The 20,218-nt window shown below is 44.6% G+C and overlaps 1 protein-coding gene across 2 annotated transcripts; it reads left to right on the forward strand.

Annotated features, from left to right (window-relative positions):
* The first annotated feature begins 1,447 nt into the window (after nucleotides 1-1,447).
* ypel1 (yippee-like 1) lies at nucleotides 1,448-17,792 on the forward strand. Of its 2 annotated transcripts, none has more exons than XM_060053886.1 (5): nucleotides 1,448-2,100; nucleotides 5,819-6,104; nucleotides 11,797-11,840; nucleotides 12,376-12,484; nucleotides 13,849-17,792. In XM_060053886.1, the coding sequence occupies exons 2-5, from the start codon at nucleotides 5,988-5,990 to the stop codon at nucleotides 13,936-13,938; spliced, it is 360 nt and encodes a 119-aa protein (XP_059909869.1). In that variant the 5' UTR covers nucleotides 1,448-2,100; nucleotides 5,819-5,987; the 3' UTR covers nucleotides 13,939-17,792. The 2 variants fall into 2 exon arrangements, with proteins under 2 accessions (XP_059909869.1, XP_059909868.1); XM_060053885.1 differs by lacking the exon at nucleotides 1,448-2,100 and adding an exon at nucleotides 2,130-3,166.
* The last annotated feature ends 2,426 nt before the right edge of the window (nucleotides 17,793-20,218 follow it).

A 20,218-nucleotide genomic window follows, 5' to 3' on the forward strand; every position in this document is an offset into this window, starting at 1 on the left:
ATGATAAAAGATTGACATGTCTGAAGTAGTTGAAGTGTTAAAGAATGGGCGGACGGCTCTGCCATCCTCCCATTGAATTTCATTGTAAAAAATAGTATTTAAAAAGGTTGAATATTGTGGCTAGCAGCGCGGGAAGGACGAGGCGGTAGCCCAGATTAAGCTGTTACGTTCCCCTTACACCGCAAAACTCTGAGAATTGCCCTTAACGAACGCACACACGACAAATCAAAACACACAAAATTTAACTAATTAACATACACGTCTCGGTGACGATGTCGGGAACAATAACTCAACACACACAGCAATGCCAGTCTCTCTATGCTCTGAACCTGCCAATAGACAAACAAACCCCCACAGTGCGTTTACATGACCCTCAGGAAAATCGAATTATTGGGTTAGTCCAACTATGACTGGATTATGAAGATGCATGTATACACCTTAGTCACACTATAATCGAATCGAATCGAGTTACTCATAGTCTAATTAAGACACCTAGATTCTTCGATTGTTAGTCGAATTAAGTGTGCATCTATCGGGTCGGATCGCATGGAATCGGTTTTTGCATTCTGCGCATGCCCGAGATTTTTCCCGGGGGCCATGATCCGGAAGTATAAGGAGACAGTCATATTGTCGCCGTCGGAAAATGAGAGACTGCAATTTATTTAAAAAGGTGGCGAAGTAGATGGAGGAAGCCGCAAAGGACCTAGGAGCCTAGGAGGGCGCCAGAGGTCCAACTTGCGATGGTCCTACCCCCCCCCAGGATCCCTTGCGGCACCCTGAACACAGCGACCACGCCCGGTCGCCACAATATCTTAAAAAATCGAAAATATTTTAGATATCTGCACTATTCCAAACTAATCTGAACATTTTAAAATTTGAGGAAGGCGATAGGTCCCAAACTTTGTAGAAAATGATAAAGAAGAAGAAGAAAAAAAGAAGAAAACCTAAGAAAAACAATAGTTGAGCGCTGCATGCAGCACTCAACTAATTAGTATAAATTTGGGCAGCATCCATAGAATATTATTCCATAGTATATTGATGATGCTTAAAAAGGCAAACTTCTTCTCTGTATCTCCGTTAGAGGGCGCTAGTGTAGCAGTAAAGAAGTAGAGAGTTACTGCAGTCTCCTGCCTATCCTAATATTTCAATGTAGGTGCGAGGTAAAATTCCTTTGGCCGGCTATACTACAGTAAAGACGATATAAAAATATTTACTATCATATAATGGATGTATAATGAGGAATTCCCATTATTTTTTCCTTTCGTCGTGCTCTTGTTTACTGCTTCACATGGCCCCTTGCTTTACCAATGCGCTCAAACGTGCGCAGTGTGCGCTTCTGTTGTTGGCACGTGTCTACCGCGGTTACGCGCCTGGTCGAAAACAATCCCTGTCGGCGGGAGCGCGCCGTCCTGTCTTTTACCTTAGAAAGCTACGATGATTGGTTTTAAGATCTCTGGGCTGTCCTTGTTTGGCAGGGGATTGGTTTGAGGCAGATAATCTTTGTAACTATTGGTCACCAGAACTGGAGAGGAGGGGGGCTGTTTATCCTTGGTGGCTTCAACAGAATATTACAGAATTGCGTTATGAAGTTCATACACTCACATCTTTAGGTTAGTGTTAGATAACGATCGTTACACAATAGCCCTTTCGTTTTTTTCGATAAACGTTTCGTGATTTATTCACTGTCAATGGAGATGGTGAATTGATCCGATTCCTGTAGGTTTAGGTTAGTCTATGCAAGATTAGATATAATGACAAGATACAAGCGCACCAAATGACCTTAAATCTCCCATAATTTAACCTAGTGCAGTTCCAACGTGCACAGTTAACTAATGCAGCCTGCGCAGCTATAGGCTCCCAACACCTCTTGCACTAAACCAATTGGTGGATCTAGCGCGGCTTGTGCAGGAATAACAATACTACGCATGTATTTTTGGAGACTTTATGGGACTCGAAACGATCCGAACAGTGAAGGGGTAAAAACAGGAACGGTGTTAACAACCTTTCTGAACAATGGCACGGGGATATTTATGAATGCTCTGAGAGACAACATCGGGGAAGTGTTTTCTTCCCCTTCTTGAAAGGAAAAGGCTGTTGCCAGTGAGTATTACGCCAATTACACATGCTGAACGCCTTAACTTCCCACTGTGTTTTGCTTTGGTGCACAAATGCATGCATAGATAGGCCTATAATGTATATGCCCGGACAATGTGGCTTATTGGTGTGTTTATTGGTCAATTGAGCTGTGTAATATGAACTGGTGGAAAAATATATTCGATACATAGCATATATTTGTGTGTTTGAGTGTTTGGGGTTCGTTGGCATTTCAAATAACAACTTATTGCAGATTGAGGGAACATGAGTGCTAATCCTCGATATCAGGACAATGGCAGCCAGCGTGATGGCTTTCAAATATTTCTGTGCACAGTTCTTAATGTTTCAAAAGTACGTGTCCGATGCCATAAATTATGATTGCAATATCCTGAAGCTCTTAGCGCTTATTTTACACGCCGAGCACAAGTAGTGTCTTGACCACTATACACAAAGTGGGAATATATACTGACCTACTTTTATAACAGTGGGAATATTGTGTTTTTGTATAAAAGACGCTGCATTTCATAATTCCCTAATGAATTAGTCTTTTGTATTATAGGTGAATTCATATAGACCCTGATGAAAACGAGCACACTCACAGAGCAAGCTGGCTGGCCATGAACATTGTAGGGACACATGACATTTCTGATTGATCACCGCATAGAGTAGAAATGCGATTATTAATACCCCTCAAATGCATCAAATTCCTTGTATTTATTTACACATCCGGGTGTCTATTTGCGTTCCCCTTCCCCCGAGCGATACGGTCGCTGATTGGACGCCGATGGTGTCAGTCAAACGTTGGCTCTTCCCCACGGTGACGTCTCCATATCATCAAAGTAACCAGCCAGTCTGTCACGAACACAAAAGGGACAACAAAGACTTGGGGATACGATAGTCCTCCACATCTCAAGACCCAACTTCTCACCTGGCGACATTATCCACTCTGCGAGCCGTACAACAAGTTAACAGTAATACGGAGACTACAGCAATGCTATGAACATCGTCATTATAAAACCCACCAACAGACACTTAATAACAAGCAGCGTTGTGGTCAAATCCGATTCTGGTGGTGAGTACTTATGGATCAGATCTATTTTCCAATAAATCATCTTTTAACGTTTGGACCAGTGTATGTTTTGAGTTGAGCAGGGATAAGCCAACATCACCCGAGAACAACATAAGGTTGTCACTTCTTCCCCTAGCGAGTGTCGATCATAATTTAACGTTAAATGATACATAATGGGGTTTCTTGGTTGGCGACGCTCGTATCGCTTATTTGATCCGAAGTAATTGTGCGACTACGGACGTTCAGATCGAATCGAGTATGTAAAAAAAAAAAGTTATTTTTGTCCTTTCTTTGTTTGTTGAGACAGTTGTATATCTATTGTCGGGCCGCCTTCCCATCTCGGTTACCAGGACACGCGGTGCCGTCTTTGTTTTGGATGGGCTGGCTTTTTAATGGCACTTCTGCTTGGAGCAATACTCTGCTGTGCAACCACCGAATTACTTGCAGACGTGAATAATGTAGACGGCTAAGAAGATGTAATCCAATTCCCAAATTGACTTGTTGCCAAGTGATAAAGCCACGTCTACTCAGTCGAGAAACCCTACAGTCTAACACCCATGTGTTCAGACAAAGTAAGATCAGGTGTTGTTTTTTTTGTGTGTCTGTCGAGACAAGAACAAAGAAGTGCAACAGACTTTACTTGTCTTCGACACACACACACACACACACACACACACACACACACACACACACACACACACACACACACACACACACACACACACACACACACACACACACACACACAGAGAAAATACACGGTGTGCGTCATAACAATCTGTCACTTTCTTTTGTGGCGATGGGGGCGCAATACCAGTATGTTGTCTCTTGTGAGTGTGTTTACCTTTCCACAGACCAACTGCATGCTATGAGTAGACCACATTTGTGGTACGGTTGCAGTGGTTCGAATCACAGTTGTATAATGTGAAGTCTAAACTCTCCCTGGTCGGTTATGGAAATGGCCCATAATGAGAATATTGGTCCCCTTGACGTGTAGTCCTCCTCAGCAGTGTGATACTGGTGGTGGCGGGCTGCTTCCTGGTGTGCCGTGCGGAAGCTCCTTTGTTCACACTGCTGCCTTCTGGCTGCTCTCGGGCCGCCACTGCTTTCCTGTGAAAGCACCCAGCTTCAAATTGGAAAGTTAAAAGTTGTCTGCATGTCATTATGTGTATGTTATTTTCGTCCAAATAAAACCCTGAGCCCTTGCCTGACCTGTAGTTGTTTTTAACAAAATGTACGAAACCCAGAGTTGATTCATTTAAAATGCCATCCTTTTTGCACATTATTATCAATTTTTTTGTACCCACACCAACGACTTCTGGGTGCTGAGGTGTTGAAAGAAGACACTGTTAACAGTTTGACAAAGGAAAACAGCAACTTGGAGTATAAAAACATCAGAATATGTGTTCTATCACTTAGGGCTATTTGTAATAAAAATCAATGTTCTCAATCCAATGTTCCCTCTGAGAATGCTCTGTCTATTTTTTGTTTGTTATCATTGCTTTTAAACAGAATTTGCTCTGAATATTTGACTTCTTTTCTTGCACCTGAAGCTAAAATCACCCACTTGAATAGCTTTTGGTGTCAGGTTTGGTGCAGTTAAACAATAAAGTTGGATAGAGATATCTGGTGCTTTGTAATATATGACAGTCATTTTGTGTTTTTAAAGATCACCTTTAGTAGATCTATGCCTGGGCAGGGCGAAGCCAGAGGAAACTCTGGTGGAGGCCCGTGAATGCATTACTAATCGAAATGCATTCACTTAGACCCAAATTGACATGCTACACAATACTGGCTAGCAGGTTGGTTCTACACCTATAGTAGGACATTATACAGTAGTTCTACACACTCTGTGAGTCAAATACAGAGCTGACAACGGAGAAATAGTTAAAGTGAATACAAGTGAATGGGTCTCAAACGTTGGTATGCTGCCTGACTAAACCCTATGGGCTGCTTGGCTCCTGAGAGTCACCTGGCTGCCGGCTCCGCTGCCTGTACAGACCCAACACTGTTCCTGCTCACAGGCACCTCCAGCACACCATAATCACCCGAACATATGGGTGCAGTTATTATCTCACTTGCCAACACTAAATTCATGGGCTAGGTCTGCGCTCTCGGTTTTGTATGTGTGACTGAGGCAATCAGCGCGCTGTTTTGCAAGGGAAAGGGGTATCTGATCTTAATGTGCAGCTTCCAGATAATCTTTATGCAAACACACAGTTAATGGTGGGGCTACAGGCCGGGTTGCATGGTGTTCAATGACAAGTGTATTGAGGTAAATGGGTGCAGAATTTGGAAAGTTGTTTGTAAATGGATTTATTCAGCAGCCAGCATTCCACTTAAGTGTTGGGGTGGGGATTTAATCCTGAAGCCACAGCACAGAATGAAGGAAAGTGTCGGTATATATATATAGACTTGTGTTTAATTTAATGTACGTATTGGTGCTTTATATTTATATATGGTGGCAGGGTGCCCAGTTGAAGCTACCCTCACAACTTGGTAGCCAACAGCATGCAATTGGTATCGAATGACAGCATGATGGAGCGAATTAGCAACCTGGCTTTGAAAACAGCATCAAAGTATTAATGCTGCAGATTAAAGCGGGGCGAGACCATTCAAAGACCTGCACCTCTCTTCCCCCTTCTCCCCCCTCAGGTTTGATTTTTCTCCCGTGGTGTCTGTGTGGAGTGTGCCACACACCCACTCCACAACAACGACGGCTTTGGCTTGCATCTTCCAGTGTTTCTTCTGTCAGCAAGTCCAGCAGAGCTGCAGCTCCCCCAGCACCAGCCCGGACGGTAGCCAGGAGCCCTGCCCCGTTGACATGGTGAGGATGACCAAGTCCAAGACCTTCCAGGCTTACCTGCCCAGCTGCCATCGCACCTACAGCTGCATCCACTGCCGCGCACACCTGGCCAACCACGACGAGCTCATCTCAAAGGTATGGCAGCTCAGCGAGGTTTGATTCTTTAGAGATCTGTTGATGATCTGTTAAGAAGATGCTATTGATACAAATAAGTCATTCTATTGTAAAAAAATAAATATATATTATGCTTGTGTGGTCATATTGGGCGTATGTTGGTATAAATATGTGCATGATTGTGACCTTTCAAGATGACTTCTTCTGCCGTTTTGACTTTTGAGTTAAGACCATTACCAAGTTAAATAAACCAGTAATACAATCAAAGTCAATCTGAAGTGCGTGTACATGATGTCATGCTCTGTTAACGTTAGGCTTTTACGATTATATCAAATAAGACCCTCAAATGGACTTTTAACAATTGTAGAGACATTTGATTTCATTTAAACCGGCGTCATCCAATCCTTTTGAAACGGACAGATGTCTATCGCTGCGTAATTCCTATGGCACATCTGGAGAAGCACAGCTCCTTTCAGACCAGTCCAGACAAAGTCGGTCTACTGATTTTGCAAAGTCTCTTTCCGTTAACGTCAAGCGCCTGTGAGCTATATTGACAAACGCTTGAGCTTGATGTACTATCTTCTCCTATCCCCACCTGGAATAGACTGGAATACATTTTCTTGATATACGGTTTAGTCTTGACTATCTTTAAAACAGGTGGTTGGACAAATGCATGTGGTTGGACCTTTTTTGGTTCAAACTGTACTCAAACACCCGTTCGATATATTCCTGGCCATTGATTGAGGAGATAACCCCAATAAAGAGGAGTTAACCCCAATAAGGAAGAGACTGAATGCATCCCTTATACTGAGACCGGCTAGCAATCGGTCCAAACCAGTCAGCTGATAAGTTATGAGGTGAATCAGGAGATCTCCCGGTAGTGATCTATTGGCCCCAGAAGCTTGGATGCCTGGGGATCTGCCTGCTAATGGGGTCAATATAATCATATAGTACAGTAGCACCAGATCACTATGGTTACCAAGATTTCCAGAAAGCCATTGGTATACACAACCGGCCCCGGGTACATACACCTTGCCCACCAGGACATTTAGAGGTTCAGAGGGGGCAACGTTTGGTGATACAGTACAAAGTGTGAATTGGGACGCTCCTGTGGATTCAGCTGGGGAGGCGGAGAAGAGGACATTTAAGGCCTTGTTTTTGCCGTTGTGGTTCCTGGTTAATTTGGTGACACGCCTCATTGTTCTCCACGGCTCTGCTTAGGCTGGAATGCAGGGGAACCAGTTGCGCTTTAGAGCCTAAATGCAAAGCTAAGTGATTTGATTAATTGTAGCAGAGAAGGCATGCATATATTGGGCGGAGCCCCACAGTCTATTTGAATCACCCTTATCTGGTTTGCATTGGCTTATGATTATTCTATCTTATGATTGAAGTTATTTTTCCACCCCCCCCCAAAAAATGCTTGCAAACACCCAAACTGTTCTGTCCTCTCATTGTAAGAGAATGATGAGTCTAAGGCACCAGCACTCAACCTCCTGGCCCCCCGTCAGATGACATTATACTCCCCCTAACAGTTTTGTCTGTGTTTATTATATATATTTTTTTTTTGTTTTATTCACCTAGCTTGAGTACGAAAGCTTAGCTATCGCCCATCTTGGTTCTAAATGCTAGCTATCCAGCTAGCAATTAGAACTGAACCAAGATGGACCCAAGATGGTTGCTAGGTGAGAAGGCCAATCGGGCAAACACCTCGTGTTCCCTTTTTGACAAACAACCTCATTAGCCCTTGCATCCACTTCAGGTGTAATTGGATTTGATTGCAACATTCCCGCTGACGGTCAACTGGTCTGCTCTAGATTCCCAGTGGGCCCTAACATGTGGCGGAACATTTGATCCTTTAGATTATAAAACCACCACTGATATTCGCCCCATCAGGGTGTATGGGGAACCTCTAAGTGTTAGCCCCCCCACTGGAACCTGCCGCTGGTCCCCTGCGGTTCACGCCTTTGTGCGGTGGAGTGGGACGCCATTGCCTCGCTCCAGCACACCAACCCCTGTAAGCCGATTATGTTACTTGGTAAGAAGACGACACCCGGATGGGTGTTTTCCACTACACGCAGCCAAGTGTGTGTGTGTGTGTGTGTGTGTGTGTGTGTGTGTGTGTGTGTGTGTGTGTGTGTGTGTGTGTGTGTGTGTGTGTGTGTGTGTGTGTGTGTGTGTGTGTGTGTGTGTGTGTGTGTGTGTGTGTGTGTGTTGGGGGGGGGGGGGGCGGACGGACGGACGGACGGACGGACGGACGGACGGACGGACGGACATGTCGCCGTTCACATGTTAAGTGGTGATTATTATGACGATGGCGGTTGAAGGACATGGCAACGGATGTGCGGGGGTGTAATTGCATTATTGGTTATTATGGCTTCAACAATGTAGCGTGTGATGGCTCACACGTAGAGCGCTGGGACTGAAGACCTTCAGTGCTTGGCAAGATGCAGAGGTGCAGAGAGAGGGGAGATTAACCTGTGGAGCAGGCCAAGAGAGAGGGAGGCAACGGCCCAACTGCGCACGCACGCACGCACTCACGCACGGACACTAATGCAAGGATACACACTCGAGCACACGCACGCACGCACCCACATGTCATGCACAAATGCACAGACACTAATGCAAGGATACAAACTCTTAAGCATATAAACACATAAACACACGCAAACACATACACAGACACTAACGCAAGGATACACAGTAGAGCGCAGACGCCCATAAACACACAAAGACACACATCGTGCAGTGACATATACTCATGTGCGGACGAGGAAACAAACTGCATGAACGGACACACGCACACATGCAACCATGTACGGACACACGCTTATATAAGGACATGCGCACACGCACACACAGGGCAACAGACGAGCCCCTCCTCTCCAGTCCTTAAGTGACTCATCCTTGGTGTTTCTCCGAGGGACATCACTCAAACAAACAAACGGATGGCGACAGTGTTTTCCTCACGCCGTACCCCGCGTGTAAAACCGTCTACCCTCACCCAACGCTGTGGCTTTGACTCTGAATTTTGACTGGCCACTCTCCCGCCCCCATTCAAGCTAAATAGAGGCAAGTTATTACTGAGGTTTGTGTTTGTTTAAAAAACCCTAGTTTTAAATCTCTCACCTCCCTGATTTGCATATTATATGTAAAGTTTTGTGGGTGCCATTCTGGTTTTGTACATATCTCTGGCGCCCGCTCAGGCTTTGGTTTTAATTTGTGCCTGTAGTGCAGTTTCACAAAGTAAAGCGGCTCCACTGATTGAGAGACACATTAGTTGCCCTTTTATGAGACGCGTGGGAGAACCGGGTGCCAGAAATGTTGGGTGCGCCATCTCCTGCTGTTGGACTCGATTCAGATTTGTATTTTTACACCACCTAGACGCCAAGCAAATATCCTCCCTTCGCAGTCTTTTCCTAAAATGAGTTATTTGTTCCCTTTAGTAAACACAACAGATGCATCGCATATAAAAAAAGTCTATATAAATTTGAGATAGGAAGGTTCCTTGGGGGATGCAAGAGCAGAGCGGGATGTGTCACATATTTCCATTTCAATCTTTTCCGATTTTTTTTGTTGTTTTGTCAAAGAACACACGAACTGCATCGTACGTGAGAATGTGGAACGGGGAATGCTCCCTGGGTGATGGAGGAGCAGGGTTGGATGGGGGCCAAGGGCTTAGAGATGGACTGGAGCTCCTGGGCTGGGCCGTATATAAAGCATATGTTGGAGTGATTGGTTGGCTAAAGACCACCACTGGATCCAACAGGATTTGGAGTTCTTGCCAAAAAGCACATTACTGTAAATGGATGACGGCCAAGCGCGCCACTACTCACTATTCAGATTTATGCACTTCAGGGTATAAGTCTCACGTTTTGGGGACCAGAAGAGTGTGCGCTGTTGTTCCATTTATTAGGATTATTTTTTTTATTGTTTACATTGACAGAGAAAGTTCACCAGATGTTGAATTAAGCAGCTCCAGTACATTTTGAACATCTCTAGAATTTAGGATATTTATCGGTCAATATAAGGCACATACAAAATGTAGTGGAGTTGTTGTCCACTTTGACCTATAGTTTCATTGCTCCCATCTTTAAGCCCTAAGTCTTTGACTTTGTTCAAATTAAACTCAACACTATATAAATGCAGTCCATTTACTTCACATGGCATTGCAAACCCAACCACAGAGACACTTTAACCAAAGCCACATATAGTGAAACCCCTGTTCGTACATACATAAAAAAAAGTTCAGGAACTTATTTTGTGTTCTCCATTCCCACGGGCATGTGCAAAGTGTTCTTGGCCTACACACCATTCTTGGTTCCTTAAAATCAAAAATGGTTTGATTCAATCCCAATGCTGCAGTACACCAAATTGGCTATGGAAGAACCCTCCCTCTCAAATAGAGAAGCCCTCCTCCTGTGGAGACTGTTAAAGGGCTCCCGCGGCGGTGGAGCAGGCAGCTGCAGCCCCTATTTGGTAGCATTAGCTAGCTTAGCACCCTGCACGGCCTCATCCGTGCCGCTCATTTGCAATGGAAAAAGCAAAGCCGATTGGGGGAAGCTAGCCTGTGACACCCTGTCTCTCTGCCACTGGTCAAGGATGACGGGTGGAGAGACAGGGTGGAGAGACAGGCCTAGCTTCCCTCATGTCCCTTTAAGGGCCCATGAAGGACACGCTGACAGGCTTAAGGTATTAACCACCCTGGAAGAGCAGAGCGGCGGCATTCAGAATACGCAGCGCACAAAGGCGCACCTTTACGGAAACGCTCGCCTTAAGCTAGCGTGTGTTCTCAAGAGCCCTCGTAGAGGAGGCGGACGCCTTGGTAGTAAACCGAAACGTTGACATTGTTTCCATGTGACCATGAACATGGGGGATTTTGAGTGGATGGAAAGGACAGACCTTGGTTTTGCAGCAGTAATATTCTGTTTGGGTAATGGGTATGCAGTTGGATTGGGCAAATTGTATGCATCACTCTGGGATATTCTGAAATGTTTTGAATGCAATAAAAAAGAAAATAGGCAAGAATATCTAATAATGTGAATTGCTGAACTATGATGTCACTTTTCTTCCCCAGTGTAATGTTGTTTGGGATAATATACTAATATAGCAGTATCAGTAAAACACTAGACAGACCACCAAATTAAACAAGACGCTGGGCTATTGCTTACATAGACGGCGTGGCATCTGGCTATAAAAACAAGCCGGATAGGACCGTATCACTTCAGAAAACAAGCAGGGCCAGAATCACAAGACGTGGGCTGCATACTGTATGCAGCATGCCTCAGCTTGTGTTGATAGTTTTGGTTTTGATTTTGTAAAATTGCCTACAATTAAAATTGTATAGCAGAAAAAAAGAAAAGAAAAAATAGATGTCCGATTATAACCTTGTCTCAACGGGTCATGTTCTTCTGCATAATCGTATAATGTTGTTGACCGATGCTCTGCAGCTGAGGCACCGTCTTTTTGGTTTGAATCGGTACCCAGTCAGTGGAACCGATGAGTCATGTCTTGCCGCAGGTCCAGAAAACGTTAACGCTTTTCACTGAACGTGTTTGTGTGACACATCAAAATGTGCAGATCAATGATATGCCTGGGAGGTTGCATCTGAGAGACTTATATTTGCAACATCTTTGCATGCTGCCAGAGTAAACGCCTCCGTTCAAGTCACCTGTTCTCACCTGTAGTTGCAACTCTTCTCTCTTCTCTCTTTCAGTCTTTCCAAGGCAGCCAGGGGAGGGCCTATCTCTTCAACTCTGTGTAAGTGTTCTTAAAAGAAATAAACACAATTGTGTTCCTTGCCAATACAAATAAAGGCTGAGTGCATGAGCAAGAAAAGCAATCATTGAGGGAGATTGTCACAGAAAGTTAATGCTTAGCGAGAATATCATTAAACAGCAGGAGAAACACAGGTGTAGTAGATGGTATAGATAGATGCAGCTAGTCAAGTAAATATATATGGACCATGTTGGTGCTGCTTCAGAAAAGAGTAAAACCAAGGGAATGTTAAAAGTACAGGAACAGGAAGTTACATTACCCGACTATTGATGATCTGGGAATGGGGTGCATTTGTCTTCAAGACGTGCAATTATTATAATTCAATTTTTTAATAAACAGTTGTTGTTGTACCGCGCTATAAACCCTAGAAGGCAACAAAGATAACCATGGCAGCGCATTCAGACTAGAGCTATTTACAAAAGAAAAATAATCGCAATATGTAAATATAGCAATCTCACCCTGACCAATGTGTCCTCCTCCTCCTCCTCCTCCTCCTCCTCCTCCTCCTACCCAACAGGGTGAACGTGGGCTGTGGGCCTGCAGAGGAGCGGGTTCTCCTCACAGGTCTCCACGCCGTGGCTGACATCTACTGTGAAAACTGTAAAACCACCCTGGGCTGGAAATACGTGAGTAGTTCACCTCACTTCCCCGAACCTAAGGGCAACAGGTCGGTCACACAAGACGTGTGATTCGTAGAGCCGTGCCGATGATCACGAGGACGTTGATGATTTACATCTTACAGCTTGCGTTTTAAGTTAAAGCTCCTTTACGGCGCGTCCTCTTACAGTGCAAAGTTGTAACTATTTTTGCTCTGGGTTTTGTATTTAGTGTGTGCGTTTTGCATGCCGAACTCTGCTAGCGTTGGGGTAATTACTGTGGCCAGAGGTTGTCTGCTGCCAGACTGGCTCACAGCCCCTGGGATTCGCCGGTGATTAAATGGCAGGCAGCGGTGGGGCGACCCGTCCCGGATAATTGTCTGCAAAGACTGGTAGAGGCACCCAACACAAACACGGGAGCGCTCTCTCCGCGAGAGCCCCTCGCAGAAATCCGGGCTCGTTTGCAAGGCAGAGTATGTGTTGCAAAAAAAAAGTTCTTATTAGCAGGAGAAAACCCAGTGGTTTCCTTTCAGGCGCTGCAGATGCACACTGGCAGCGATCCAAGCCTAATAAAGTTACCGCATACTTGCTTGTGTTGTCGGACTGGTTAAAGTGTTTAAATGGGGCCGTCGGGTCAAGGAAGAACACTTTTCTTCTTTTCCTCGAAATGAAAGTAGTAGTCTATTTTTGCCCGTTTATTCCCTCTGATAATGACATTACACGCCGTCTTTGGATACTTTAATACTGCAAGCCTGATACTTTCCCCTTCTTCAGTTTCTTTGTAGCATCGAAACCAACGACATTTTGTATTGCATACTTGCAAACATAAAATCAGAGTTTTCGTTCTTACAGTCAGTCAGTTTGTAGTACGTTGGTGGTATACGTCTGAGTACTTAAAGGTGTTGCAGGAACGATTTGAGGCGTTACCTCGCCTCTCTGCCTTCTCCCTAATTCAACCACCATTGAGAAGGTGTTGCGTTTCGCACTCCTGTGATAAACAGGCAAGATGGATTCCTCGACCCAACCACGATAGAGATGCCGTGATTGGTCAAAACCATCCAACCTGAAATCTCTTTGGCTCATATCTGGAGGCAGGCACAGTCGTCTCGAAACATATATTCTCACAGTGCATTTCACTCACTAACAGCTTTGGGATGGCTACGCAATTGCTTACAAAGGAAACTCACAAGATAGCTCTAAAATCTTACCCTACAGCCCCATTAGGATCCTAGTTTATTGTGTTAGCATCAACCTAACTATGCTCTTTCTACCTGACCCAAAACATGTTCTCCTTTTTTCTACTGTTCACCGTCCACTGATGTGTCCGGTGTGTACATTAGTTCAGTGTTTATGGTTGAAAGCACCTGATGGTCGGTCTGTCGTTGGTTCCACAGGAGCACGCGTTCGAGAGCAGCCAGAAGTACAAAGAGGGGAAGTTCATCATCGAGCTGGCTCACATGATCAAGGACAACGGCTGGGAGTGACTGGCCCCGCCCCCCTCCCGTGACCCCTCTGAATTCTCTTAATTGAACTGCGTGGAGTGGCCGCCGTTGCTCATCATGTTCCCACCGCCACCGCCACCGCCACCACCACCACCACCACCACCACCACACCTCCTCCACCTCTTAAATGTGAACTCACAACCACACACTGCTCATCGTGAAAAAACAAAAAAAAACACCATGTGATGACGATGACTTCGGGATAAAAAGGAGCTGGATATGGGGAGGGGAGGGGAGGTGTGGTCCAGGAAGTCCTCCACCCGTTACTATGACGATATGTGAGTGTGTGTCTGTGTTCTGTTGCAGCCCTCACACGCCCATCCATAACCACCGCCACCACCACCACCACCACCGCCCGCCCCCTCCCTCCCTAACAAACCCACGCTGCTGTGGAGTGTCTGTGGTGAAGTGGCGACCTGCTCTATGAACGCGGCTCTACGTTGACGTGGGGCCGGGCCCCTGTCGTGTCATTGCCGTAGAGAGGCCTCCACTGAGACGCCAGCAGGATGACTGCTCATTGCTTTATTTTGATCGCGATGTTGATACTTTACGCTTTATTTTCTTCTCGTTTTTTAAAAACGGTTAAAACCCTCTTGTTTGGACGGCCCCCGGTGGATGGATGTTGCTGGTTAGCATTTGTTTACTTCTCGTCTGCCTTTTGGCTTGGTGTCAGCTCCTGTAGCTGCACACACTCCCCCTCTGGCCGTCTGCTATTGCTCGGGTTATTTGGGGGAGAGAGAGAGAGAGAGCTGTGCGTGTGTGTGAGCACACACTGCGTTTGTGTTTCATAGTAGAGTCCAATTATGTAGCAGCTCTCGTTAAGAGACCCCGCCCCTGTTTTATATTATTATTACTATTATTATTATTACTATTATTATTTGTTTGCTTTTGTGGGACCTCCCCCCTCTTCTTATTTCCTGGTTCTATTCCACACTCAAAAATCGAGTATTTGTTATTTATATAAATATATATAAATATACATATGGTAATGAACGTATATATCATCCATTACTGTGGTGTACGGCTGGATGCAATCGTGGCTGGTCCACGTTTGCAGAAGGCCTGTAAGTTTAAAAAACAAACAAAAAAAGACATGATACTTGCCCATATGTAAACCTTCGAGTTATGGCGGGTGAACTTTGACCTGTGCCCAGAATCGCCGTGGTGACTGAGGACCTCAAACCGACGGGGTCACATGACCATACTATGAAATGGTCCGGGGTTGTACGACCACCGGTCCGTGGATTCTTACAGATGTTCACCGACGCTCACACTTTGTATATAGTCATGTGCGTGTGTGCGTGTGTGCGTGTGCGTGTGCTCTGTGTGACCCGACACGCGGCGACATACTTGAAGGACGCTCACCTCGTTTGCACTTTTTTTTTTGCGGAGGCCTTGGGTTCATGCGTTTAGGGGCTCAGTCTGTGCTGCACGCTTTTGTATGGCCTTTTCTCTCCGACCGACCGTCACCTAATGAAGACGCTTTTGAATGAACGGGACATACGAAGCGCTTGGGGGTGGGGGGGGGGAGGTCAGATCGGACGCGGTTTCTTTCTCCGCTCTCGCTCCCTGCTTCCCCTTTACTTCACCTTCTTCTTTGCAAAATAGACAACAGCAGCTTGCCTTGGGACACCCGTGACCACAACTTCAAATCTTGCCCATTTTAAAAGTCCTTTGAAAATAGATGACTATATCCTTTGACGAAATTGTTGCTAGGATTAGGAATGCAGTCTCCCCCCCCCCCCCTTCACCTTCCATTCGTGTAGGTATTTTTGCACTTTATGCCTGCCCTGCTCATACCGCAGTGTCTGACTTGTCACTTTCGTTGTAGATGGACTATTTGCCTCTAGTTTGCCTCTAAGCAGCATGAATCTTATGCCTCTTCAAAAAAAAAAAGTCCCATGTTCTGTATCTCCCCCATGTTTTCTGTGTTGTGCACATTGCATAACTCTGAATCCCGCCTTTGTCTTCCCCTAGCAGATATGAGGTGCGCCCTCTCAAAATCAATACAACAATCCAGCGATGCTCCGCCCTTCGTTAGGTTTTACCCCATTTATCTTTTCTTTTCTTTACACATGACTATTAGAAATACACTTTAAATACATATATATAGATATCGATATATATCTAGATATATAAATAGAAATATATTACAATTCCGCAAATACATTATATATTATTAATAATACAGATTTTATGTGACGCAAATGTTGATGGTATAATTCCCGACCGCTATGAAACGTTCCAACTGTTATTGTTGAGGCTAGTAAGTGTTGAGGACATGGTCTGTAGTGGATGGGTTACCTTAAGAGTAACTAACGGTGCTAGGCCTGCTTAGTAGTGTGGGGGTGGTAATGGTTAATTCCAGCCCTGGTGGTGATGAGTACTTTGCCGGCAAGGTCATTCAAATCAAACACACACCTTTCTTTTTCTTACATTTTATTTTATATAAGTGACGACTATCCTGAAATTTCTGACTAGACGGCGATAATTCCTACTTGAAAATGAGAAGAGAAAAAACACAACACAATAACAGCTGAGACATTAGCCCGTGTTACAGTTTTGTATGTACATAAACAAACATATTTAAGGTTTTTTCTACATATTTCTACAGGGTTGGTTCTTTTACTTCCCCAACTTGAAGCACTTTTATTACCTTTACCTCTGGCTTCATCCGCGCGCACGCACGACCGGGTTGCCAGTGTTTAGTGTGCGTGAGCGAGCGGATGAAACTGTGTTTTGTTACCTTACGCCGGCCTACTAGTACTTTATTTACTTTTTATCTCTTTGTTTCCTGATTGGATTCTACCTTCGACCCATTAGTTCATCCTCCTAGCTTTCCCTCCTCGCGGCCGTTTTTTGGTGTCTGTACCAGTAATCTGTGAGGCCAAGAGCCAGGTCATGTAGTTAAGACAGTTACTCAGATTGTCCTTTTTTTTTATTGCTTACATTTTTCTTTCTTCTGGCTGAAGGCGTCTGAGGTAGAGTGGGTAAGGAGGGGGGGGGGGTGAGCTGGAGCCTCCCACGTTGACACAGGGAGAGCCTTTTACCCAGCAACACCGCCCCCTCTCCCTTTATTTTTTCACACGTTTTTTTTTTTCCTTTACCCACAACGGTCTCGTTTGTCCCTCTTGTGATCCCTTCCGATCGACAGCAAAGCAAAGCGCGCCGGACGGCGTCCCCCGCGGCCAGCGTGTACCAAATAGGAAGCGGGGGGGGGGGGGGGGGGGGGGGGGGCGCTCTGGCGGCTCCGGCGGCTCCGGCGGCTCCGATTCAAACAGACGCGGCTGCGTTTTTTCACGGCAGGGCCGTTGTACCCCAGACTCCAGGGGCTCAGCCCGGGAGCGCTTCGACTTCGCTGTACCAAAACCTCTTGTTTCTCGAATGTTTCCACACCTACAAAACTTACGACTTGAACGCAGTCCACAAGGAATGCAAAAAAAGGTGTTCATTTTTTCATTTTGCTGCTTATAAAAACTGTTTACTCTTTCTGGTTACTTTTTGGTGACACTGGCTACATACCTTTTTGTTGAACTGTTACACTGTAGATGTTTTTTTAAAAGGGTGTTACTTCCCAGGGGAAAGGGCATACCCAACAAGAGACAAAAAATAAAAAGATTTTCTGTTGGACAACGGTGTAAAGCATGTTCTGTATTTATATTTGCTATATGTTGTGCCTGTTTTCTTTTTTTTTCCTTAATTGAACGCAAACAATCTGCTCTTTTATTTGAACGTGTTGCTTCGCATTCTGTCTTAGTAAAAACATGTCGCACATGTCTGTTATCACCTTAATTGTAAACTCTGATATCACAATAAATTTTAAATGGAAGACAGTTTTCCAAGTTTCTGTGTGTTTTCAGCTCCTCAGGCACCTGGATGCTCCCACATGGGATGCGTGTGTTCCCGTCTTGAAACAAAACACACAACTCCTCAACACTTGGCGGGAACGGATGTTCCTTTCCAATGAAACAAGCCTTTGAGTGATCCCTAGAAAACCATCACTATATCGCTAAGAATATCACTAACAAACTTCGGAGAATACCTTGGCACGTGTTGTAAGTGTTCCCTTGGGTCTTGATACAGCTGTGGTTATCCTTTCACGATTTGGTTTTCCTACTCAGCTGCCTGTTTTTGTATTCATGTAACGGCACAACAGATATTGCACAATATCTTGTCCCAACTTGAAAATGTAAGATTAAGCTCCCAGCAGATATGTTGTTGAATATTCTTATGTTTCCATTAAGATCGATCTAGATGATTCAAAGAAGCTAGGTAGAGTTGTATGAAAAGGTTACAAACAGGTTAAACCCGATTTGGTTACCACTTTATAACGCTCATGCTGTCCTTTGGTATCCAAGGATGGAGTTGCAGAGGACAGTTTATTAACATTGTCTTAGCAGTACTAGCAAATTAGCAATGAAACAGAACAGTTAGTCTTTATATTTGAACTTTATAGGTAGGCTGGTTGTTCACGTTATAGGAACACGTTTGAGTCTCAAAAAGGAATATATAAATATCTATATTGAGTATTTCTTCTAGAATAAGATACATCAAAAACCACTTCAATAGCCAACAGGTCCAAGTTACACATCCAGTTTGACTTCTTAAGATGGTTAGATGTTGATTACAGATTAGCACAGTTCACCACAAAGGCTTTAACCTCTGTGGTTTACTGTGGCCACTGGACTAATTAGTTTGGATGGCTTGAGCTTTTAACCAAAGGACTACTCAAGGACATTTAAATAAGTCACTAAAGGCCACCAGATCATTTCAATGAGAGTGTTCCCAATACCACACACGTTGAGTACACAAATGGTGATACATTCATTACTGTTCACAGGGTGTTGGACTCCAAGCCAAAGAGAAACTAGGTGCGATTCCCTTATGTCCACAATGTAGGTAGATCCTAACCCCTACAAGCTTCTAAATAGACAAATGGAAGTTAAATATCAATCGCTGTGGATAGAAGTGTCTGCTTATCAACATGAATGGTAACCTATTCAAATCAGAAGATGTAGCCGTTATGTATTATCTCAGGAATCCATATCAGAATCAGCTGTCCTTGTTCATGTGCCACTCCAGTCATACTGCAGAGGTTGGGCTGCTGTTACGATGACCACCGGCCGAGATAAAAGCACAATGGACGCCTACAGATAAGAGATGAGGAGGAAGTGCTATCAGTTGAAGAATGTTCAAGGAGTGTGATGTTTGGCTAGACACAGAGCTGACCCAGTGAACAAAAACAAATCATTGACTACAGCCAATTATAAAGATACAGTAAAATGTCACAAACTCATGAGATAAGACATGAAACAGGCAGAAGTGTAATTTATAGCACTCAGATTCCGGTTCGGGAGGTTAGGTCTCCGCTGACCATCTCTTGACACAAGTTTACATGGAGGCGTTGTTCAATGGCAAGAATAACGATTCAGACAACAATGGATGTCTCAGACTGAAACACACATTTGGTAATCCCTAAACATTATTTTTTAAACCCCATCTGTTGCAATTATCCACCGTTACCGCCAGGTAATGGGCCCCAGTGAGCACGGCCGCACTTCAACAGGTGTTGCTGAATCAAACCCGCTTTGCATCATTGGTGCCATGCTCAAAGGTGTCAATCAGGACACAGTGGATGTGCTACAGTTTTAATCCAAGGTCGATGTGTGGTTACGTGTGTCTGCCATGCATGCGTGTGTGTGTGTGGGTGTGTGTGCTGTCTCCCTGCCACAACATCTTTTATTACAGTCCTGTCAAACAAATGGGTGGCTGTGTTTTCTTGGTTGGGCGTCGCAACAGGTTGAAGACACTGTATACCTCATTGAGTTACAATATGCAGATATTCAGCAGGACTTCGGAAGAGTGAGTGAGCGACAGAGACAGAGAGGTTGTTAGGTTGGTTTAGTTTTCTTCTCTTGCCTTGCTTAAAGACATGGAACAATGCAAACAAGGAACCTTTCAAATTGGGCTTTTTTATGGCTTAGTACTTTTTGTATCGTTGTGAACTTGCCTAGGCACAGAAGAGAGATTCGCTGAAATGAAAGAAAAATGTATGTCAGTAATTATCAGTATGTTTTATGATTGTTGTTTGTCTCAGAATTGTGCTACGAATTTTAAATGCCACGGACATACCCTGTTGTGACCCATCACCCTCTTACTTTCTATCTCTTTTCTTTCTGTCTCTCTCCCCGCCTCCCGTCTTGTCTTCTCATTGGCTGGGAGAGGGAGGGTTGAGCGGCTAGCTCTCAGAGCTAGCCATGAC

This window comes from Gadus macrocephalus, chromosome 6, assembly GCF_031168955.1.
Source record: "Gadus macrocephalus chromosome 6, ASM3116895v1".
Taxonomy (NCBI): Eukaryota; Metazoa; Chordata; class Actinopteri; order Gadiformes; family Gadidae; genus Gadus; species Gadus macrocephalus.